General features: G+C 39.6%; 1 protein-coding gene across 1 annotated transcript in view; it reads left to right on the forward strand.

The window, feature by feature from the left end:
* Qrfpr (pyroglutamylated RFamide peptide receptor) overlaps positions 1 to 24994 on the forward strand; it is a 51777-nt gene extending 26783 nt beyond the window's left edge. Inside the window, exons 2-6 of the mRNA XM_041644604.1 lie at positions 10150 to 10308; positions 14432 to 14493; positions 21609 to 21844; positions 23157 to 23254; positions 23954 to 24994. Of these exons, the coding sequence (XP_041500538.1) occupies positions 10150 to 10308; positions 14432 to 14493; positions 21609 to 21844; positions 23157 to 23254; positions 23954 to 24309 (911 nt within the window). The 3' untranslated portion in view covers positions 24310 to 24994. The remainder of the gene's footprint in view (positions 1 to 10149; positions 10309 to 14431; positions 14494 to 21608; positions 21845 to 23156; positions 23255 to 23953) is intronic.
* The last annotated feature ends 222 nt before the right edge of the window (positions 24995 to 25216 follow it).

Raw genomic sequence — 25216 nt, forward strand, 5'->3', positions numbered from 1 at the left:
TATGTGGCCTGTCTTAACTTGGAATTCTACTGTTGCAATGAAACACCATGACTAAAAATAACTAAGAGATAAAGGCTTTATTTGTCTTATACTTCAATAGCACTTCTCATCATCAAAGGTAGTCCAGACAGGAACCCAAACAGGGCAGGAACCCAGAGGCAAGAAATGATGCAGAAGCTGTGAAGGAAGACTACATATCTACTCATGACTTGCTCAGTCTGCTTTCTTATAGAACTGAGGATCATCAGCCTCAGGATGGTACCCCCAGAAGGGGTGAAACCTCCCCCATCAATCACTAATTAAGAAAATGTCTTACAAGCCAGCCCATAACCAGATCTTATGGAGGTATTTTCTTAATTGAGGTTCCCTCCTCTCACATGACTTTAGCTCGCGTGAAGTTGACATAAAATTAGCCAGTAAAGGGTCCCAGTGCTGAGAGGGGAAGTAGATACTTCCTCAGCCCAGGAGCTATCTCTTATTGATAACCACTCACAAAGGAAAACTCGTTTTCTCCAATAAAGTCTCACAGGGAAGATAAACCATAATTAAGGGTATTGTGTGACATTTACTCTTTCGGGTTTTTTTTTGGGGGGGGGTCTGTCACTCAGCTCACATATAAATCACACACAAAGGCTTATTCTTAGTTATAAGTGCCTGGCCATAGCTTGGCTTGTTTCTAACTAGGTTTTCTTATCTTATTCCAACACATCTTTTTTTTTTTTCTTGCTTTTTCGAGACAGGGTTTCTCTGTGGCTTTGGAGCCTGTCCTGGAACTAGCTCTTAGACCAGGCTGGTCTCGAACTCACAGAGATCCACCTGGCTCTGCCTCCCGAGTGCTGGGATTAAAGGCGAGCGTCACCATCGCCTGGCAGGTTTTCTTATCTTAAATTATCCCCACTATCATTTGCCTATGGACCTTTATCTTTCTTACTTCCGTACGTCTTATTTTCCTTCTTCCTCTGTGACTGGTTGAGTGCCTGTGTGTCTGGGTGGCTGGCCCCTAATGTCCTCCTCTTCTTGTTTTCTGACTCCTCTTTGTCTTCATTCTGAGTTTTCTCAATTCTCCTTCTATTTATCCTCTCTGCCTGCCAGCCCTGCCTATCCTTGCTCCTGCCTCACTATAGGCCATTTGTCTCTTTATTAGGACCATCAGGTGTTTTAGACAGGCACAGTAACACAGCTTCACAGAGTTTAACAAATGCAGCGTAACTAAAGTCACATACCTGAAAATATTCTTCAATATAAGGGCATGCCTCATGACCAGCAATAGATGACAGACACAAAACAAACTGAATGGCTTGTTTTGAAATGTTTGTCTCACAATGCTTTGAGATTTTTTTTTAACCTCTGCTTGTCTTTTGCTTGTCTATTATGGTTTCCAATTTTCTGTTTTTTAATTTCTTATGATTTTTCTTTGTTTTTTTTTGTTTTGTTTCTGCTTGCTTTGTTTTTTTTTTAAATTCATCTTTTTGTATTCTAAAGAGACAGAAAGAAGGCATGGAGTTTGATGATGTTGAGGTGGGGAGGATCTGAGAGGAGATAAGAAAGGGGAAACCATGATCGGAATATATATTATATGAAAATCTTATTTTCGATAAAATTATGGGATACTTTTCAGCCCTAAAGAAGAAGTATATAACAAAATCTGTATACAATGAAACTAGAAATGATTATATTTAGTGAGATAACCCAGACCCAGAAGGACAAATGTCTCATGGTCACTTCAATCTAAGGTTTCTAGATACAAATATACAAATTTAAGTACATATCTGGAATAACCACAGAAACAAGGAAAGTGAGAAAGGACCACTGTGCGTTTGGGAGGTAAGGATCAATAGAGAAAGAAATAGCATGGTGCAAGTGAGCTGACTTGTGGAAAAAGAGAGGAGGCCCTATTAGGGAGGGGGAGGGAAATAAATACAGAAGAAGGATAAAGAAGGGTAAGAAAACAAGTAAGTCTATCTGAAAAACTCACAAGCAAACATACTATTAACTTTCTACATAAAATATCTATAATTCACATAATTTTGTCTATAAATATATACATGTACATTTTAAATGAAAACTTACCATTTGGGCTGACAGTGCTCCCTCTGATAGCTAAAGTCCCTCTAATGAAAGCCCCAATCCAGGCAGGAGAGGCCTGCTGTTGAGTTACTGATCATAGCTGTCCAAGAGATTCCCAAGTTACATGGTGCTGCTATTGCCCTTAGGTGCTCCCCAGAGTTAGAAGGTAAGTTCCTATTGGTAAGGACTCCATGCTCTCCTAGAGGCCCCTGAGCTGAAATTGAGTTCAAAACCTCCTCCTTGACGACTATCTGTAATGGTATCACATGCAAGCTTCCAAGGGAGGAAAGAGGTCAATAGATGTGAAAGACCCTCAGAGAGGACCTTTCCTCCAATGATGAAGACCCCAGAACCAGGACACTCCGAGACCAAACCAGAGGATGCAATTAGCAAGAGGTTTATTGAGTAGATACAGGTACCTGCGGGCGGCAAGATCTCTTGGAAGACTTGCGCGCCTGCCAACTGGAGGGTGGGCTTTTTATAGGGAAGAGCAAAAAGCAAGTTTACAGAAGCAAAAGCGTGGTTATCGGAATGAGGCAGGGGGCATGAATGGTTTCCTCTCTCAGCATGGATGTCTGGCAACAGTCATCCTGTTCCTATCTTATAGATATCCTGTTTTGCAGTCAACCTGCTTTGTTGATGTCCTATCTTATTGATATCCTGCCTTGCAGTCTTCCTATCTCATAGACATCCTGCTCTCTCAAGCACATGGGATGTTCTTACGAGAGCAGGCTGGCTGCTGATCCGGAGAATTTTTTTTTTAAGCAAACAGGACGTTCCCCCGGGAGCATGCTAGCTGCGGGTTTTGAGGAGGGGGTCTGTAGGGTCTTTCAGATGTATATAGCCATATCAATTATGAACAATATCAGTGTCCTGCATGGTACAGCAATCCTACAGGTGCAATACTGGCACATATACCTTGGTAGTAACCAGTAGTTCTCTAATTGCACTTAAGACAAGTTCAACAAGAGGGATACCATGCCTGGTGCTGAAAACCTGTCTAACAAATCAGAGTTAGGAAAATCATGATTATGGAAAGAGAATCAACAACCACAAAATTATTAAAGCAGCACATCTCATAACAATCTATAGACATTTGTACTTATACCCATACGCATGTGTAGTCTTCTCTTTTCATCAAGGAAATTTTTCTTTACAATGCAGGGGGACTACTACAGAAAACCCCAACCAATCAACATGTGGAGTTGTGGAGCCCAGTCTTAACGGATATATCTAGGAAAAACTCCCACCCCTTAGGCTCATGGAACATTGTGGAAGAGGTGGTGAAAAGATTGTAAGAGTCAGACGTTCAGGTAGTTTGCTGTGATATTGTCTACCCTGGAAATAACAGATTCTTCACTAATAAAATCTCACCAACATGGCCACTCAAGTGAGAACTGACTAGTACACCAATGAGCATGCCATGTGGATAGGGAGAAGCCCACATGAATCAACCCAAAAGAAAGAACTAAAGGTGTTTGGGCCTGTGGATCATCCCACAAAACAAGGGCCATCCCTCACACATGCAATCAGCAAGAGTGCTGTTTACTCCAGCATGCTGTTTGTTGTCTGCCTGCCAGACAACAGAATGGCTGGGACCCTGAGTGAAGCTTGCAGCCTGCTTTGAGAGGCATCCAGGAGGGAATTAAATCATCTGGCTGGGACTCCTCTTCTAACAGGGGATAGAAACTGAAACTGAAACTAACTGGAGCTCAGGTCTAGTGGGGGCTGGAGCCAGGGCAAACCTAGCCATAGTGCTACTGTGGCCCTCATAGGCACCCAAGGAAGCTGGGAGCAGGAGAGGTGGCTCTAAGGAAAAACATCCCAGTTGGTTGTCCAGTGAATGGTCAGCCCTGAAAACATACATACAAGTAACACTGCATGACTCAACAGGTTATACCTGGGAATATGTATGCTGATACAAATACAAATATGCCTGCAATAACAATCGATGAAGAGAGAGACTACGCTCGGAGCAGGGAGGAATGTGTGGGAGGGTTTTGAAGGAGAAAAGAGAAGGGAGAAATGTTGTAATTAAAATACCATCTCAAAAATAAGCCAAGAAACAAACAAAAGAAGGCACAGTGATGTATCCGCCGCGGAAAAGATGGAGCAGTTTTTCTTAAAACGAAACCCACAGTCACTAACAAGGCTGGAAGTAGAATTGGGATATCAATCTTACATAAGTGAAAACTTGTATTCACACCAAAATCTGTGTGTCAATTTCAAAATTTATTTATTTGTATTAAAAACTGGAGTATTCCCTGATCTCCTTCAGTGACTAGTGTTGCATAAACTGTGGCACCGATGCACTCTGGGATACTGCTCAGTAATGCAAAGGAACAATCTATTCAAAATTGAAATGACTTCTGTGAGTCTAGGGGATTTCCTGAATGTCGTTATTAACGACTCCACTTATGTTATATTTTTATAAGAGCTTTCCATATGTATTTATTTATAACTGCATATGAATACTAGTCTCATTTTTGAGTAATATAGAGAAAATAAAAAATAAACCTAAGACTATCTGTCACAGTAATGGTCACATAGCAAGCAATTATTTTACTGTAGGCGTCATGATATAAACGCAGCCCTCCTCAGTGGCTGTGTTCAGGTGAGTTGAGCACCTCTCCACACAACAGGTGAGACAGGGTTTGAGCCACGAGTAGGGCGTCACATCTGGAACTCTGCTCCACACCCCACCTCTGCTTGCCCAGCTTGTGTCTCACTTCTCTTTCCTACAATGACTTACTTCATCTTGCTGTCTTCTCACTCAGCATATGTGGCTCCCCAGCACCAGCAGGACAGCTTCTGTTTCCTTTTGTGAATTTGGGAAACATCCCTACTTCTGTAGCTCATTTTCTATGGTAGCTTGTTATTTCTCTTTGGGGTTCTCAGAATCTAGAGGATTTTTCTCTGCAGAAGTCCAGGCTCTCTGGCCTCCTCTCATGCCTTTTGCTTTGTCCTTCATAAACATTTTCCTTCCTGTCACAAAGCCTTTCTTCACCTCCTCCAACAGAGTATTAGGAAAAGTTGATAAGTCATGAGATAATTATCTCAAGAAGGTTGAGGTCTAGAAGAGGCAGGCAGCCTATTTGTTTTTTAATTATTTGGTAGTAAGATTGTCTTTGCTGTGACTAATTTAAAATGTTGCTTCTTGTTGCTTCTTAATTTGTGAGTCAAGACCCCCTTGGGGTTTGCACATCTGATATTTACATTATGATTCATAATAGTAGTAAAATTACAGTTATGAAGTAGCAATAAAATAATTTTATGGTAGGGGCTGTCACAACATAGGAAACTGTATTATAAGGTCACAGAATTAGGAATAGAACCCTTGGTTTAAATTGTCCTGATGACCCAATGTCTGTTGTATAAGGTCACCTTGGGGTTCTATAACGTTCTATTTAAACTTGCAGCTCCCATACACAACGAAGCCAGGTCCAATTAGAACTGTACCAGGTGAGGCAGTGCTAGAGCTTAGGGCTCCTCTCTTTCTCTGCCTTGGTCTTAAGGCCTCTTCCTTCTGGGCGGCAGCAACGACACTCTTGCAGAACACCACACATCTTGGGAAAGTAACTGAAAGCCACCAGAAGGGGCCAGGGCGAAACTCTGTCTCAGAAAGACAAAAGAAAAACTGGATTTACAAATTTAGTGCCTTATTCATGTGTCATTTTGAAACAGGATTATTAGGTGTCCAAATACAGAAAAATCTAAAACATTGCTAGTAAAATTGACATCTTACCTATAATCTTGGAACATCTTACTTACAGTCTGGGCCTTAACTTGGAACAGAGTTTGAATTTTAACAGGGAATAGAAGTGAGTAGGGATAGTTCTAATGTTCAGAGTTCCAAAAAGAATGAGGGAAGGATTAATATCTAGCATTACCTCTACAGGTCTTTATTTCCTTAACCATCAGAGAAGAGTGAATTAACAAAAGTTTCTACTCAGTGGCCCCAATTTATTTCAATTTGATTTCAGCTTCCTCAGAAGTCAATAATGTAAAAAGTCTAGTACAAATGCTGACATAAACTAATAGCAGATGAGGGTGACCAGGACTGAGATGCAAGAGTCTCCCAGTTTCTGCCCTGACGGCTTCTAACTTGAGTTTACTGGTTTAGAGAGTTGAAATGTCTGAAAAGTGTATCAAATGAAAAACACTTGAACCAATTAGAAAAGTTGGGAATGATAAAAATATGTTAGGAGACAAATACATGATTTAAGAAAAGATTCTTGTGGGTTTTTTTGTTTGTTTGTTTTCCTGAGACCCTGAAAGCAAAACTAAAAGTGATCGAAACAACAAAAACAACAAAAAATTCTTCAATTAGAACTTCCCACATTGAATTCCAGGATGTCTTTGCACACTGAGAATTCCTTGTAAGACATGGTCCTCAGCTGTAATGCTTATTGAGCTGTTATAAATACTAGGAATAATCAGTAGGTAAAATGAACAAATATCCTTCTATTAGGAGTAGAGATTTTTAGTGAATAATAAAACAAGAAAATAAAATAAATATATATCTATCTATTCATAGACATCTATATAACATTAACAGATTTGTGGCAAAAGATTTTTAAAAGAATGTGAAGAGCTGTCACTGCAAAGGAACAGAATTTATTTAAAAATTGTATTGTTAAAGATCAGCATGACAACATATGTCCATGATTTCAATAGCAACACAATTATAAGGGAGACAATGCACTGCTCCTGGTTGGATTTTATTCCTGGTACTGCAAATCTGACCAACAATCGATGGATGAGGTGTTCAAAAGGGTCATCCTACTACTGTTATTCTGCTAAATGAATACAGTATCAAACTGTCCTCTAAATTCACAGCTTGACCCACAGATTAGTCCAGTTCTGAGATTTCATCAGAGTAGTTTCTTTGTATATTGAATGCTGGTTGACACAGAAACTCACAGCTGGTCAGTCAAAGGACAAATGATTATCAGAAAAGCGCTCATTCACAGATGAGACATCTATATCACACTCTTCACCATGAAAGCTTGGGAATCATTGAAAAAAGGGTGAAGAAAGAGGGTAAGAACCAGAGTTTGGAGAGGACTGGGCAGACATCATGACTTTTGGACACAGCAGAACCTCTTCACTCTTGAATGCACAGCAGCTATGATTATCTACACAAGATCTGTACAATATCAAGCCAGTCAACATTCTGGCATGGAGAGAGGAGTTGCTGAATCCCCTCCTACCCCTAGCTGGGGAGCTGTGGACTATTGTTGGTTTCTGAGGAAAAGAGTCAGGTTTTTTAACAGAGCAAGCCCCGGGTAGGTCAACCATACTCCAGTTGAAGCTCACATACCTAGGAGTATGGGACAGCAAAAATTGGTTCCAGTGGGTTATTTTTTAAAGAAGACATGAAGTTGGGGGATGTAGGGAAGTACAGTAGATCTGAAGGAGGCATGATTATGGTAACACATAGTCTAAAGTATTCTCAACAAGCTATAAAATAAAAAAAAAATACAAGGAAGGAGGATACCACAGAGGTGTTCTGCATAGTTTGGCAGAGTGTTTGTTAAAGGGAATGAGAAGAACTTGTGAGAAACTTACAAAGAATTATGAAAATGTGTTTAAAATAATGTTGTTAAAGTGGGCTGGTCTCATTGTGAGGTAACTACAGGAATCCAACATTATCTAGAGAAGCAGAATTGGTATGATATGAATTTAGATTACAGAACTTCTCTGATATCCTCCCTGAGCTGCCGGTTCTCTGATAGCAAGAAATAACTAATAGGGAAGGTGTGGGTAGGCCAGATGCTATATTAGTCATGGTTCGCTAGAGTAACAGATCTTATAGGATGAGTAGTTCTCTATATAGAAAGGAGATTTATTAGAATGACTAACTGGCTGCAGTCCAACTAATCCAGCAATAACTGGCTGTGAACAGAAAGTCCAAGAATCTAACAGTTGCTCAGTCCACAAGGCTTGATGTCTCAGCTGGTCTTCAGTATACACCAGAAGAATTGATTCAACTGCCAGTGAAGGAATGAACTTGCCAGCAAGGTGAGAGCAAGCAGGCAAATAGCAAAAGCTTCCTTTTTCTGTGTCCTTATATAGGCTTCCAGAAAAAGGTGTAGTCTGTAGTAATGAAGAGGCGAGTAGGCCTGCTTTTCATCGTGCCCGGCTCCCACATGGTTAGCTTAGCCCCAGAAATAACAATACACAAACTGTATTCTTTTAAACACTGCCTGGCCCATTATATCTAGCCTCTTCTGGCTAACTCGCATATCTTGCTTTAACCCATATCTAATAATCTGTGTAGCACCACGAGGTGGTGGCTTACCGGGGAATATTCTAGTGTACATCCATCTTGGGCTGGAGCTTCATCGCGTCTGACCCAGAGAGGAGAGGCATGGCGATTGCCTCACTTTCTCCCCGCATTCTGTTCTGTCTACTCCACCCACCTAATTTTCTGACCTATCAGACCAAGCAGTTTTCTTTATTGATTAACCAAAGAAACAACAGATTGACAAATGACCTTCCCACATCAGTAGTCCACATTAGATCTGATTTAAAAATGTGTCTTTTCCCAGATCAAAAGCTCTGGAATAGAAGTAGATCTTGCTAAGCAAAGGTTTTTTTATTCCTTAATTTCATATGTAGTTAAGCTGACAACGAAGACTAGTCATCACAGATGCCAAGAGCAACAGGCATAACAGAACAGGGCTTATGATTTGATTGGTAAAAGGCAAGGAACAGCAGATTAGCATCTAACTGTTACATTCTAACATGTTTAGCAACATATTCAAATATTTAAAATTATCACACAAATGAAATGTGTTCACAGTGAAACATCTTGTCCAGTCACACTGGAGAATGCACAGTCAAATGGATGATGATAGAAAACTTATATAAAGCACTAGGCAAAGATCCAAGGGAAAATAAAAAGTGAAAGCTGCACTTTGTGACTCTGATGGCCATTATTTTCTTCCTATGATTTTACAGAGAAGCTAAAGGGGAGAGAACAGATGACCCAGCAGCTAAGACCCTAAGACCAAGTCATACTTTGCCCTCTCTGAGCAAGAGTCATTGTGCTGTTGTCTTTTGTTTTGTTTTATTTTTGAGTCAGGGTTTTGTTGGAGACCATGCTTTGAGAAATATGCCTCTTACCAGGGTAGGGGCATGGGGATTAGAAGAATAAGTAAAGAGAACAAAGACCCAAGTGAAAATAATAAACAGAAGCATAGGAGAGTATCAGGAGGGAATTCCAGTGAATACTGAAATTTGCTGAATTTAATTTTCTATACACTTTTATACCTTCATACAAAAGGAGAAGAAGGCAAAAGACTGCTGTAATATGATACAAAGGACAATTAGAACAATTACTTGGTTCAGTACTTGAGACATCAAGTTATTAATTCCTGAGAAAAGCATTCTGTTCTTTAGGCAGTGAACCTATCCTAAACCAAGTATCCTGAAGGTAGCCACTCTCAAGGTCAAGCCCCTTAATTTAAAAGAAGGGGCAGACGTATGTTTAAATTCTCTGACCTTTGGTCAGGGTGGAGTGGATCTACCTGTATGAGCCATCTTTATGTCCAAAATATCAAGTAACCACACTCTACCTCAGGGTGTGTAGCCATAGTTGTCAACAACTTTGAACAAGATAAAACTCTCAGTTAAGGTGGAAATAGGCTCACATTTTTGGGCCTCCACAGGATTTAACTATACAATACAGGTGGATTTTGATTTCACTATGTAACCCAGACTGGATTTCAAACTCTCTGGATTCTTTTGCCTTTATCTCCTGAGTGTTAGAATGGCAGGTATGTCCCACCATCTCTACCTACTCACATGGACTTCTTCCTGCCTGTTGTCAGTAGTGAGGCATGGATTTGCTCTCTCATTGTTTTAGCATGCATGCTTGCTTTAGAGCATTAAAATTATCCAGAGAAAGAAAGCATAAGCTCCCAACACATTTCTTTAATTATTTTGTGTCTGTAACATACTTACAATTATGAAGCTATGAGTAGAGGCTCAGAGTTAATTAATGTGATAATTAAAAAGAGACAGACTGAATATATACTGTTTTTCACACATATATTTTTTCTTTCCTTGCCATAGGAGCCTTCATTTGCAAGATGGTGCCCTTTGTCCAGTGCACTGCCATTGTGACAGAAATCCTCACGATGACCTGCATTGCCATGGAGAGACACCAGGGGCTTGTCCATCCTTTTAAGATGAAGCGGCAGTACACCAATCAAAGGGCGTTCACAATGTTGGGTGTGTTTATTACTTTGTGTCACTGTGACAAAACATCTGAGCTGCAGAGCTCAAACAAACACCTATCTTTGCTCACAGGTTCAGTTCATGATCTCTAGGCTATGTTGTTTCTGTGCCCTTGTGTGCTGAGTCAGAACACATGATGGAGAACTTGTGCCAGAGTTGGGTGGCTTACCTCATGCCACCCAACATAGACATGAGGCTGGGGGACAGAGAACAATAGTCTAGGTGTAAGGGTTTAGATAAAAGCTGCACCACCATGACAGTGAAAGAGAGAAACTTTGCTAATAGTCATGAGACAGAAAGAGGCAGATATTTTTGTTATAGGAATGTCTACAGTATAGGACTGTACTATTCCAGAAAGTAATCCTGAAATCTTTGCGATACCAAATTTATTTTTAAGCAGTTGGAAATGAGCAGACAAATCAATAGGGAAAAGAAGTTGTCAGTTACAATAAAACTTATGTCATGTCTTCTCTAAAAAGAGCTAAATATCTCTTTCCAATATAAAAACAACATATAGGTATGGAAAGAGTTTAACGTAAGGAGTACATGGAGAATTAAGGCTATTAAAAAGGAGGAGAAATCGTGGTGAATTTCAATGCCATACCATTGTAACAGGCATGACCTCGAGGATGAAAACTTTAAGATGCTGAAGGAAGACACTGAAGTGGGAAAGTCCCCCTTGCTGTGCTCATTAATTGACAGAGTTAATATTGTGAAAGTGGCTTTTATTAGCAAAAGCAGTCCACAAATTTGATGCAATTTCCATCAAAATCCCAATGACATTTTTCAGAGAGCTAAGAAAAGCAATGTCAAAATTCACATTTGTGAATGACACTGAATAGTGAATTTCAACACTGAGCAAAAAAAAAAAAAACAGCAGTGTTATAGGTAACTCAATATCTGACCTCAAAATTATATTACAGAGAAACAGAAAAACATCATGGTGCATGCAGAAAAACGGGCATGTAGTTGACATGGAGCAGACAACTCATATGTAACTCACACAGCTACAGTCAATTAAATTTTAATTGCATTTATTTGTTTCATTACACTTCATTTATTTATTTGTGTGTGTGTGTATGCATGTGTATGCTTGTGTGTGCATGCTACAACAAATGTGTGCAGATCAGAGAATGCTTGCAATTCTCTCCTTCCACTGTGTGGGTTTTGGGGCTCAAACTCAGGTTATCAGGCTCGACAGTAAGTACCTTTACTTGCTGAACCAACTCACTGACCCCAGTCACCTATCAAAAATACGTATTAGAGGCAATATAGCTTCTTTAACAAATGGTGTTGGGAAAAGTGATTTCTCCATGTAACAAGAGTGAGACTAGATATATATCTCTCACATTGCTCAAAAATCAATTAAAATGGATTAAAGAAGTAAGTGTAAGTGCTAGACCTTAAAAACTGCTGGAGGAAAACACCATAAATCATTTTGACATAATGTAGAATATTCCCAAGAACTGATAAATGTGGTTGCATAAAATAACAATCACCAGGGTCTGCAGGGCTGTCTATAGGATGGGAAAAATATTTGCTAAGTACACATCAGGTGGGATTAATAACTAGAACATATTAAGAACTGCAAAATTTAAACACTAAAAAAGTAATCCAATCAATTAATGGGCTAAAGAACTCAATAAGCAGTTCCCAAAAGAAGCAACACTAATGGCTAATAAACACTTGGGAAGGCATTCACTATCCTTAGCCATGAAGAGAATGCAAATTTAAATTGTTTGAGACTCCAATGCACCCCACTCAGAATGGCCACCTTAAAGAAAAATGGTCATCTTAAAGCAACAAATGCTGATGAGGATGTGAGTAAAGGAACACATCACTGCTGTGACTGCTGTGGGCATGGAACTGTAGCCACTAGGGAAATCAGTCCAGAACTTTCTCAAGAGACCTACCATGATGTAGAGCTACTGTTTGTACCAGCTATGTTACTTGGCTATAGTATATGTATCTGAAGGGCTCCAAGTCAACATCCCCAAGTAGGTATCATAATTATTGCTTTCATTCACAATAAATAGGAAATAGGAATAGTGCAGAAAGTCATCAACAAATGTAAAGATATGAGGTATATTTACAAGTCACAAAAAATAAGTCATGACTTTTGCTTGAAAATGAATGTAAGATTTAATCATTATATTAATTTTCTTCTCCTTTTGTGGCCTCCTTTCAAATCTCTCCCTCTCTCTTTCTGTGTGTTTCTGTTTCTCTGTCTTTCACATACAGACAATTTTCTAGTTTCTAGAGTCTACATATGATATAAAACATGAGGAACACATCACTACTGTGGGGTGCAAAGCTGTGACCAGCAGGGAAGTCAGTCTAGAACTTTCTCAGGAAAATATAGTTAACGTATGCCCCGACTTGCCACTCAGCTGTATTCAAATATTTGAAGTCAATATGGAAGCAGAAGGGAAGATTATTGGGGGTGCGAAGGAACCAGTTGGAATGGGCTTAGAATACAGGGGAGAGCAGTTGGGTGCTAGATCTATAATGAAAACTAGCCCTAAATAATGTAAGGGCCATAACGAAACCTACTTCCTTGAATGCTAACTTTAAAGTTAATACAAAGCTAAATGTTTGGAGGTTTTAAACAGATTGCTCATCAGATATGGAAACATACTACTCTTTAAGACGACTTGACTCCCATTCCATCTAAGTCAGATGGTTAACAACTGCCTTTAACTCCAGCACCAATGAATCTGATACCCTCTTCTGGCCTCCATAGGTGCCTGCACAAATGTGACATCCACTCTCAGAGGCAGACACACACACACACACACACACACACACACACACACACACACACACACACACAAATAAAAATAATAAAAGTAAATCTTTTAAAACCATACATGTATTTTAGACTTGCAGAAAAATGATAGAAGATGTTCTGTAATATGTTCAAAAGTTGTTCATTTCAGGGCTGGAGAGATGACTCAGTGGTTAAAAGCACTGGCTGCTCTTTCATAGGAGTGGGGTTTGATTCACAAGTCTCTCATAGTGTCTCATAACTGACTTCAGTGTCAGTCCCCCCAGGATCTGTCATCCTTTCCTGGACTCCCTGGTATCAGACATGTACACAGTATACAGACATACACGCAGACAAATATACATACTCATAAATAAATTTAAGTCTTTAAGAAGTTATTTATTGGTCCAACAAACATGGATCAGCTTCTACTAAGAGCTGAGAATTTTCCTTAGATTCTCATTTGGGGAAATGAAAAGTGGGTTGTCTTTGTCCTCCAGCATTTTAGGGGAAGTTGAGAAGTCACCAATAAGGGTAGACACAGACTCGCTAAACAAATAAAGCTCCTTTTGAAATGACAGCAAACTTCAAGTTACCTAGGGAAGGTGACTTCTGAGCTATCCCAGAACAAAGTCCACAGTGATGACAGAATAGCCCATGCAAGGTACAAATATGATGTGGAGCAGGGCAGGGGTTTCTGGGATGTAAGAATGGACACGAACAAAATCCTTTCCAGTAGAGTCTAGGTGGAAAGACCTGCCCTAGTGAAGGGAGAGAATGAGGATATTATCAGGCTGCGGCTATAGAATTTGGATTTTTACCTGCTAGGCAATTCAGTCATATAAAAGAGTTTTTAACAGTAAAAAAAAATGTGGAGCCTAGGAAGACAGTTCAGTGGATAAGAGTGTTTTCTGTACAAGCATGAGGGCCCAAAACCCATATAAAAAGACAGGTATGGCCACACACATCTGTAAGCCCAGGATTACTGGGGTTGCTGTCCAGCCAGTCTAGCTGAAAACGGTGCCTTCCAGCTTCAGTGAGAGACTCCATCTCAATGCAATTATGCGGAAAGTGCTAGATCATAAGATCCAATGCTCTTCTCTAGGAACCTCACACACGTGGGTTCTCTCTCTCTCTCTCTCTCTCTCTCTCTCTCTCTCTCTCTCGACTATTGTAGCACTGCTTTCCAAAGCAGTGGAAGGACAGAGATCCTTTAAGGAGATAATTGCTGTACTCGATGACAGAGAAGATGGGAGCAAAGGGGACCAGGCATCTTTATGATTAGAGAGTTAAGCATGTATGTTGCTTACCGAGCTATGTTGCATTTTAATAACTGTCATATTGTTGCAGGTGTGGTGTGGCTTGTGGCCATCATCATAGGATCACCCATGTGGCATGTACAGCGACTTGAGGTAGGCTCAGAGCTGAGATATTTTCTCAACCCTCCTTCTTATATTTATTTTCCTTCCTTGGAGAATATTATGGTGAATATATATATGACCTCATCCATTTCTGTAAAATCAGATGATGTTTTCAAATTGTCTTCTCTTTTATTTAAGTCTACTGGATGCTGCACCACTAATATTTAAAGTTAAAATTACAAAAAGCAGATTCCAAAATGACCTTATTCCCATTTTCTTAGCTTAATATGTTTTTTTCTAATATTCCAGTCCTGTTACATGAGATTTCAATGACTGTTTCGACATTGTCATTGTTGTTGTTGTTTTTGTTATTATTGTTATTATTTTATGAGACAAAGTTTTTCTGTGTAGCCCTGGAAGTCCTGGAACTCACTCTGTAGACCAGCTGGTCTTGCATGCAGAGATCCACCTCCCTCTGCCTCCAGAGGGTTGTGATTAAAGGTGTGCAACATCAATGCCTGGCTGACTTTTTTTTTTTTTTTAATTTTAAGTCAACCAAAGCTATAACAGATTGTCCCCTTGGTAGCTGATTTTCCTGTTGTCCTAGCCACTAGCAAATGGAAATATGAATTAGAATCATGTCCAGGTCTGATTTTCTCCCGCTTTAGTCTTTTCCCACACCTTTTGTGAGATTCTTCCATCATGTGAAGGAATTTACAGTGAAAGAACAAGTTAGAATAGTGGTTCCGGACAGCTTAGCCTGTCTCCTGAGGTGTACATTAGCATGACTTGTAGTGTAACACAGGTCTTTGTCTTTAAAGACAATAGAGCATTCATCACACAGCCTGGAATACAATTTGTAAAACAATATGTTCCTTTGTATCCTTAAATACAGACATGCAAATCTGAACCCTTCCTGAATTCTTTACCTAGGATTCCAAATGAGACCTGATATGAAAGTACATTGGAGAAAGTAGCTCAAGGATGAGGGGGCTGTCCCAGTGTTAGAGGGCTCGTCCAGCAAGTACGCATCGTAATACTAAAACTGCAAGGATAAACAAAATAAGAAGTGTCTCGGTATTCTTTGTGTAACTGATCCACTGAGTGAGCTGGCCTCTGTGAAAGCAGCAAGTGGCTTTTTTCCATTGCCACCTGGGAAAATATCCCCTGAGAATTTCAAAATAAAATATGGATGAAACTTTGAGCAGACCCTGAAACTCTTACAATTCAATTCACTCAGGTAATTAAACTCCTGTGGCTTCTGTCAGTCAGAACAATGGTATCTTCTCTGCTATAAGACACAAAGGTCAGTGTCCCAGTCACACATACTCTGGCAGCACACATACTAAAATTGGAGTTATTTAAAATTTTGTCTTCCCCGTGACTTAAAATGCTTTTAGGCTTCTTTCTACGCATTTGGCACCTCTCTCAGCACAGTAAAGAAAGGAGCGAAAACTGAGCAGATGTATTGGTTCTGACATGGGTGCTGCCCAGGACTGATTCCTTCTGTCTGGGATTTCTGATAACACCTGTAAAGTTCCAGCTGTGCCTCTATTCTCCAACCCATTACTCATCCCTATAGCCGCTATGGCTGCCTCCTTCTGCTGGTGTCACCCCATACCTCCAGCAACATGAAATATAAATGACAAAATCTAGTTCTCATTTCTGGAGCTCATTTCCTGCCCGCAGAAATCAAACAGATTTACCATTTTAATAAAAATGTCTTATCAAACATTCTAAATATATAAATCATTTCACTTGTAGAGAATTTATCTTCCAGATCTAATAGGCAAAGCCATACTCATTGCTAAACTCAGCCAAACCCTATTTGTTTCTTCAGGAAAAAGTCAGGTTTCACTTTTGAAATAAATATACTAACGTGCATCCCAGGATCATTTTGAAACTCCATTAGAAAGACTGCAATTGAGTGTAAGAACCAGAGCATGTTCCCAAATGACAGACAACATCAAAGCCAGCCTTTCGTGATCTTGTTGTTTTCTCTGGGCTCTCTCATGGTTGAGTTGACTCATGGTCTTTAGGGACGGAAATGGAAGGATTCAATATAAAGTGTCCTTATTTCTCCCCAGTGAATAAAAATGTAAATTCGCAGGACCCCAGACCTCATCAGAATACTATTCTTGGGGTACCTTGATTAAAAGTTTACTCAGGACAGAGGTCAGGGAATTGCAGAATGCTTGCGTAGTGGATTTATGTTTTCTGGATGAGGGTGGCTTTAGTGACATGAGTCTTTTGAGTTGTGCTCAACAACAAAGTTTGGCTTGGATGGGGGACCTGACCATCTTGAGTTGGAGTAGGTTGTGATGGAAGTGAAAATATAGATGGATCTCAACCCCAGCCACAATCATGAATGTGAAAAATTAGAGAAATATGTGCCTGGAAATAGCAAAGTTAGAGTAGGGGTGCAGCTCAGTGGTAGGATGAAGATGGACACTGTAAAATAATATCACATTAGCTTAGAATTGAGTATAATAAAGGATTCTTTATTCAGGGGTAGACTCACAGATCACAGTCCTCTGCATGAATGGAGAATAGAAACCAAATCCAGAGAGAGAGAGAGAGAGAGAGAGAGAGAGAGAGAGAGAGAGAGGAGAGAGAGAGCAATCTTTATGGCTGTATTTATAGTATGAGAGTAAACACACAAGTCAGCTGCTATCTTAAAGGCTATTGGCTGAAGGAGTTCTCATAGCACCTCCCCTTTGTATAAATAAGAGAATTCTTTTTTTAATTTATTTATTTATTAAAGATTTCTGTCTCTTCCCAGCCACCGCCTCCCATTTCCCTCCCCCTCCCCTAATTAAGTCCCCCCCCTCTCAGCCCGAAAAGCAATCAGGGTTCCCTGTCCTGTGGGAAGTCCAAGGTACCCCGCACCTCCATCCAGGTCTAGTAAGTTGAGCATCCAAACTGCCTAGGCTCCCACAAAGCCAGTACGTGCAGTAGGATCAGAAACCCAGTGCCATTGTTCTTGAGTTCTCAGTAGTCCTCATTGTCCGTTATGTTCAGAGAGTCCGGTTTTATCCCAGGCTTTTCCAGACCCAGGCCAGCCGGTCTTGGTGAGTTCCCAGTAGAACATCCCCATTGTCTCAGTGTGTGGGTGCACCCCTCATGGTCCTGAGTTCCTTGCTCGTGCTCTCTCTCCTTCTGCTCCTGATTTGGACCTTGAGAATTCAGTCCTGTGCTCCAATGTGGGTCTCTGTCTCTGTCTCCTTTCATCGCTTGCTGAAGGTTAATATTCAGGAGGATGCCTATATGTTTTTCTTTGGGTTCTCCTTATTTAGCTTCTCTAGGATCACTAATTATAGGCTCAATGTCCTTGGTTTATGGCTAGAAACCAAATATGAGTGAGTACATCCCATGTTCCTCTTTTTGTGTCTGGCTTACCTCACTCAGGATAGTGTTTTCTATTTCCATCCATTTGTATGCAAAATTCAAGAAGTCCTTGTTTCTTAATGCTGAATAATACTCTAATATGTATATATTCCATACTTTCTTCATCCATTCTTCCATTGAAGGGCATCTAGGTTGTTTCCAGGTTCTGGCTATGACAAACAATGCTGCTATGAACATAGTAGAGCATATACTTTTGTTGTATGATAAGGCCTCTCTTGGGTATATTCCCAAGAGTGGTATTGCGGGGTCCAGGGGTAAGTTGATCCCAAATTTCCTGAGAAACCGCCACACTGCTTTCCAAAGTGGTTGCACAAGTTTGCATTCCCACCAGCAATGGATGAGTGTACCCCTTTCTCCACAACCTCTCCAACAAAGGCTATCATTGGTGTTTTTGATTTTCGCCATTCTGACAGGTGTAAGATGGTATCTTAAAGTTGTCTTGATTTGCATTTCCCTGATCGCTAAGGAAGTTGAGCATGACCTTAAGTGTCTTTTGGCCATTTGAAGTTCTTCTGTTGAGAATTCTCTGTTCAGCTCCATGCCCCATTTTATAATTGGGTTGGTTAGCCTTTTACAGTCTAGTTTCTTGAGTTCTTTATATATTTTGGAGATCAGACCTTTGTCAGTTGCGGGGTTGGTGAAGATCTTCTCCCAGTTAGTGGGTTGCCTTTGTGTCTTAGCGACAGTGTCCTTTGCTTTACAGAAGCTTCTCAGTCTCAGGAGGTCCCATTTATTCAATGAGGTCCTTAATGTCTGTGCTGCTGGGGTTGTATGTAAGAAGTGGTCTCCTGTGCCCATGTGTTGTAGAGTACTTCCCACTTTCTTAAATAAGAGAATTCTAAGCCTAATACAAAACTATATACAATTAGAACAAATATCAAGTATAAAAATTAGCATAAACAATATTAAGCAAGAAACATATGCTAAATGTTTCAGTAATTATCCTATCCTAAGGAGCCTAAGTCTTGTATTAAAAATGGCTTGGCCAAATCATGAGAGAAAAGTAACTACAACTATCTAGTCTTCAGCCTTATCAAAGACCTTAGAAGGGAAATAATATTACTTGAGTAAATAGAAAGTGCAATCAAGCAACTTCTAAAATGTGCAATAAATGAAAGAGACAGTTGACTACCTGGGTAATCACCCCAAGTCTCATTTGCAACATTGGAGCAACCAACATTGTCTAAGGCTTAGAGTAAATGACTGAATATTTTCAGAGGCAGAAAATTTTTCAGAACCATCTTACCCTGTCTTGGCAAAGTTTGGCAGTCTATTTTTCTTGTATCCTGCTTGTCCTTTCCGGATACCATGCATTTTATCAGTGGTTGAGAAATGGACAGTCCTTTGCCCAAAGGCCAGTTTTTCCAAGAAGAAAACAAGCTCCAAGTAGAGTGTCTTCGGTGCTCAACATTCTTTTGGGAATGGATAATGGTGACAGATCTAAGAGTTGTCAACAAGGTAATTCAACCTATGGGCCATTTACAATCTTGCATTCCTGTCTTACTCAATTCTGCCAAGGCAGCTTCTTTTTTCACCAATGGTATTCATAGCATACAGAGAGGAATCCCACATCATCTCCCCTTTTCTGTCTAAATAAAAAAAGGTTTTAACTTTAATATAGCAAGATTACATACAACAAAACAGTTATCAAGCAAGAATTACAGTAATAATATTTATATTTACTTTATCTTTTATCATAACTAAAAAAACTATAATTATAACTATTCTCCAACTTCATCAAAGACTCCAGAAAGATATAATAGTCCCTAAGTAAACATGAAGTACATTGTAAGCAATTTCCAAAACTCTAGAATTGACGGAGACATTTTGCTACCTGGACAGTCACCCAAAGATCTTCTGTAATATTGGCACATCCATCTTCAGCCTACAGACCCATAGTATCTGGCAGATTTTTCTATAAAGAAGAAAAATTCAAAGACATTTCCACCTATATTGGCAGTTTGCCAGTTACTTCCTTCTGTGACCTGCAGAATGTCTGGCAGACTCTTTCATGTAGCAGAAATCCTGAAGGATTGTCTCACTTTTAGGCAAGTTCAGCAGTCATTTTTCTGTGGGTCCTATGTGTCCAGTTCATCCACCATACCATCAAGCAGTGCAGGCAAGAGTAGTTTCTTACCCAAATAGCTAACAAACTCTATAAGAGAGCTTCTTTGATGACCATCATCCTCTTGAAGTAGAATGGTGCTGCTAGGAGTAGATGAGTCTTATTGTTATTAAAAGTCCTAAGTTCTTAAAACATTTAGATACCATATTCTGTAAGTCTTTGAAAGGTTCGAAGGATATCTATCAATCTGAAATATATCTCATCTCTGTACATCTAGAAAACCTAACTAACATGACTACAAGCTTGACTATTATAGATGACTATCTATTAACCTGTATTCCTTAATTATATATTACATTTTCAAATGAGCTGCACAAACACAAAACCTTAATAAGAGTAGAAATATACATATAACAAAATTGACCTTAAATTTGTATCAATAAACCAAGACCCATACCAATGCAAAATATTCATTTCTATAGCAGTAGTTCACTTATCTTGCATGTGTGCAAGACTCTCAGTTTGTTCCTTATAGCTATAAAAAAATCACAAAGTGAATGCAAAACTGGTTGCCATGAATCTATATTCAGATGTATTTGGGATCCTTTGTTTATCTCTGGCGTTGCATGAACCCATCACAGTTTACCACTGAGCTTTCAGGGTGTCTAAGTACATGACCGCTATGGTCACTGACCCTTGTGGGCTCTGCCCACATGGAGTCAGAAATAATTTCATTTTCATATCTGTTTCCATTAAGTGTTATCATTCATAGTTGTACTCATCAATAAAATCTGAACCACAACTCAAATGATCTTAACCTTTGAATTGATGCTGAAAATTGGTGATGAGCCTCGCTAGGACTGTAAATATGTCATCGGGAATTCCACAGTGACCGAGATTTGATAAGGTCGTCCCTTTGCATGCCTATCCCAATGATAATACTTGGCATATATTTTAAATGTTCACTTTGTATCTGAAAGGAGCCTTTTAGCATTTAATACTATCTATCATGGCTGCAAACAGTGAGTTTAGGACTTGGAAGGTGAGGCCACTGGACTCAGAACAGCAAATTAATTGTTAAACAAATACAATCAAAATACCTATAGTGTGACAATAGTTTAAATCCAGTATCTTGTTCATTTCAGCTTTTGAAAACTACCAGCTGCATTTACAATCTTACATGAACCGGATAATAATGGCCATGTTCCTTCTGCTTTGAAAAAGATTGATGCTTGTCAAATCTCTTTCATCAGAACCTGAGAAAGCAAATGAAACAGTTTAATTAATATTAATCTGACTAGCATATGATACACAGTATTTTCCCATGTGCACTCTTTCAGCTAACTGAAAACTGTGGCCAGTGAAACAGAAGTTGAGACAGGTTTTTTATTTATTTATTTATTTATTTATTTATTTATTTATTTTTTTGAGACAGGTTTTTTAAAAAGTGACCATTGCAGACATAGTCCTGCATTCCATTTAAAATCACAAAGTACAAAATCAAAGCCTTAGTAATCAAGGGAAAGCCTACAGTTGCAATAAAATAACTGTGAAGGCTGATTCAAATTCTAAAAACTTCATCAGTAACCATGTGGGAGGTCTCTGAGAGGTCACAGTGGGTGACACTTGGCTGCATTCTGCTCTTTGGATGCCAGTTATTGCATTTTGTAACTGACTTGTTCTCACTTTAAAGGTTAAATATGACTTCCTATATGAAAAAGAACACATCTGCTGCTTGGAGGAGTGGAGCAGCCCCACGCACCAGAAAATCTACACCACCTTCATCCTCGTCACCCTCTTCCTGCTGCCTCTCTTGCTGCTGCTAGTCCTCTATGGTAAAATCGGTTATGAGCTTTGGATCAAGAAAAGAGTAGGGGACAGCTCAGCACTCCAAACTCTTCACGGAAGAGAAATGTTAAAAATAGCCAGGTCTGTTTATGAAAGTATTCACCAGTGTTAAAGTTTGTTTTATTAGTGGTGCTTGAAGGGACAGTTGCCTGGGTAATTCAGTCTGAGCATTATTGATAACTCAATTTGAGAGCATGGGCTCACTTGAAACCGTGATGCTATGGGGTGGTGTCAAGATCCACTGTGCTCCCCCTCTGCCAACAATATTAGAAATATGCAGAAATCCTTGCTTCAGAGGACCCCGAGTTCTGCACAAGTACAAGGGCATATGTTTGCATCTACCCTTGGCTCTTCCCACTTGAGAAGAATGTTAAACTACTGAGATGATGTGAAAATCCTTTGAAACCCCAGAATGCAACTTATTTTAAATGATTATGATAGAGACTTTGTATTTTAACTCAAAGGCAGTGATATCTCATTTTATTTATTAGCATCAATTTCAAGACAAACGTCACTGCTGTATTTCTCATTCCCATGACATAATAATCTATGTGGAACGACTGTTAAGCAAACAAGCAGAATTTTGCCTAGATTAGTGACTTGACAGGATTGCATGAATTCTTCAAGTATGTAGTGACCTCTAGTGACCAGTTAAGGGAACTTTCCTCTGAGTGCACGATGAAGCCCAAGGACAGCTGAGCACACCCAGACCTATGGGTACCATGTCCCCAGAGGACAGCTGAGCACCCCCAGATCTAGTGGCACCACTTCCCCAGAAGAAAGAGTTGTCAAACTGAAATGACAGGCGGTGAGTCTGGATTTTTGAAATAGAAAGCACCAGGCACATGTGTAAACCTGTGGAGATGTAAATCTAATTTCGGGGAAAGAAGAAAATCAGCTTGAATTTCTGGTTGATCATATTATAAAGTTTAGTTCTATCCTTGAGGCTTACTGTATTTCATAAGTACTGATATTTATCTATCAGAGGTAGACTGCTTTAAACACATGCTGAGTGAATGGAATCCACATCCCTGAAGAGACACTCCTAAACTTAAACCCAGAGGACATCATTTATTAGTCACCCTGTTGTGAATTAAATTTCCCCTTTCCCCAGTTTCTGCCTCTGTTCACTGGCTTATTGGGGAAATGAAAGCCGTATGTCTGTAGTCTACTGAGTTCCAGACTGAGCACTTATCACAGGGGTGTGTGAGGTACGGAGACTGTAGAGATGAGGAGAAGCAGATAATCTGCCCACGAGCCGCCTCAGGAAGTTCGCCAACACTTGAAAAAGTGTGGTTACGTGAAGTAGGTTCAAACAGTAATGCATTTGATAGCACATTGACGCGTTTGCTAAGGACAATCCAACCAATGCAATGTTTCTTTGTGGGTCTAGGAAGAAGAAGCGAGCTGTGATCATGATGGTGACAGTGGTGGCTCTCTTTGCTGTGTGTTGGGCACCTTTCCATGTCTTTCACATGATGATTGAATACAGTGAGTGCCTGTCACTCTTCTTTGTTTTCCCTTTTCTAGAGAGTTTATAGTTCATTTCCTACTAGAGCATGCATTAAATCATTGATTTTTCACTGACTGCTGTTCATTAGGCTAATCAAATGTCAAATACTAAATATTGCCTTTGTGTATTAAAGAATACCAAGTCATCACAGGTGATGCACAACTAGGATTAAGTCATTATTAGTTACAAAAGATAAAGAAAAGCGTTTCAAGCTTCTCCTATGCTGCCCCTCCTCTCCCTATGCTGTTTAGCATGGAGAAACACCTTAAGAACATTCGCTGTGTAGAACCTTGGCTTGCACTTTGTGAATTTAATGAAGCTAGGAGTCCAATCCAATGCCTACGTGCAGTTTTCCTTCATTTGTTCACTGGTACCTAACACAATTGTGTTTCTGGAGTGCAAAAGAACATGCGAAGGGTAACTGTGCTTATGTGAGGCTTGGTGTTATTGAATTGCAAGTCTATGAATCCTACATATATGCCAGGCACCAGGCAATGCATGGTGAGTGCATATTCCAAAGAGGCTTTGATCCAGGTACTAGATACCATTTTCAAAGTCATCATGAGAATGTTTCACATCCTTAGCCACTTGCACAAGAACAAATCTTTACAAATACTTATGGTACAAATTTATTGTTATTTCTTGATCAAGCATTCTAAATTATTATTTTATTTCAGGTAATTTTGAAAAGGAATATGATGAAGTCACAATCAAGATGATTTTTGCCATAGTGCAAATAATTGGATTTTTCAATTCCATTTGTAATCCCATTGTCTATGCGCTTATGAATGAAAACTTCAAAAAAAATTTTGTGTCGGCAGTTTGCTTTTGCATAGTAAAAGAAACCTCCTCTCTAGCATGGAGGCATGGAAGTTCAGGAGCTATGGCTATGCAGAGGAGAGCAAAGTTAGCTGACGGAGAGAATCCCATAGAGATCAAGGGAGAAGTATTTGAGGACACCAACGTCAATGTCAAGTGGTGTGAACAGCCAAAGAAGAAGAAAACATCACAAGTTGCTTCTTTTCCTCTTTAGTTCTGAATTTCTGAGAACTCTGCTGTAGATGTAGACATTAATTTTAATGGCGTCTTCAGTACCTGTCATACTGTAATTGAAAGAAGATTACGTTGAGAAAATGTTGAGAGCTTTTATATTAGAAATGCTGCAAGCTCTTGAAAGGTGAAGGCAGCAGAATCAGGAATTTAAAGTAGTCCTCAGCTGCATAATGAGTTTTAGGGTAGCTTGGCCTGCAAGAGATCCTGTCTCAAGAAGCCGAATTAATAACAACCGTACTTACTAATGACTGTGACAAAATATTTTTCCGTGGAAAATACATATGAACTACAATTTTGAAAAATTATTGAGTCATTCTTGTGATTCCTAGGTGAGGTTTTTTGTTTTTATTTTGCATTTATGACTGGTTTATCTATGTTTATGTCTGTGCACCATATGCATACCTGGGTGCCCACAGAGGCCAGAGTAGGGCATTGGATTTCCTGGAAAAGGAGTTACAGAAGGTTGTGAGCTTTTGCTACATGGATCCTGTGAATGAAACCCGGGTTCTCTGGAAGAGCAGCCATCTCTTCTGCCCTAAAGTGAAGCTTTAAAAATCTTGTATAAAAAGAAATGTTCTTCGGGGGCTGGAGAGATGGCTCAGCGGTTAAGAGCATTGCCTGCTCTTCCAAAGGTTCTGAGTTCAATTCCCAGCAACCACATGGTGGCAAACAACCATCTGAAATGAGGAGGTCTGGTGCCCTCTTCTGGCCTTCAGGCATACACGCAGAAAGAATATTGTATACATAATAAATAAATAAATAAATAAATAAATAAATAAAAGAAATGTTCTTGCTAGTAATTTTTGTCTATGTGGTCAATGTGATATGACTTTCTATGTATTGCTAAATTGAATGAAAACATTAGAAATGCATCTTCCTCCTAGAAT

The sequence above is a fragment of the Microtus oregoni genome, unplaced genomic scaffold (assembly GCF_018167655.1).
Source record: "Microtus oregoni isolate MIOR12 unplaced genomic scaffold, Mior012 000002F_ref0000024, whole genome shotgun sequence".
In the NCBI taxonomy this organism is placed as follows: Eukaryota; Metazoa; Chordata; class Mammalia; order Rodentia; family Cricetidae; genus Microtus; species Microtus oregoni.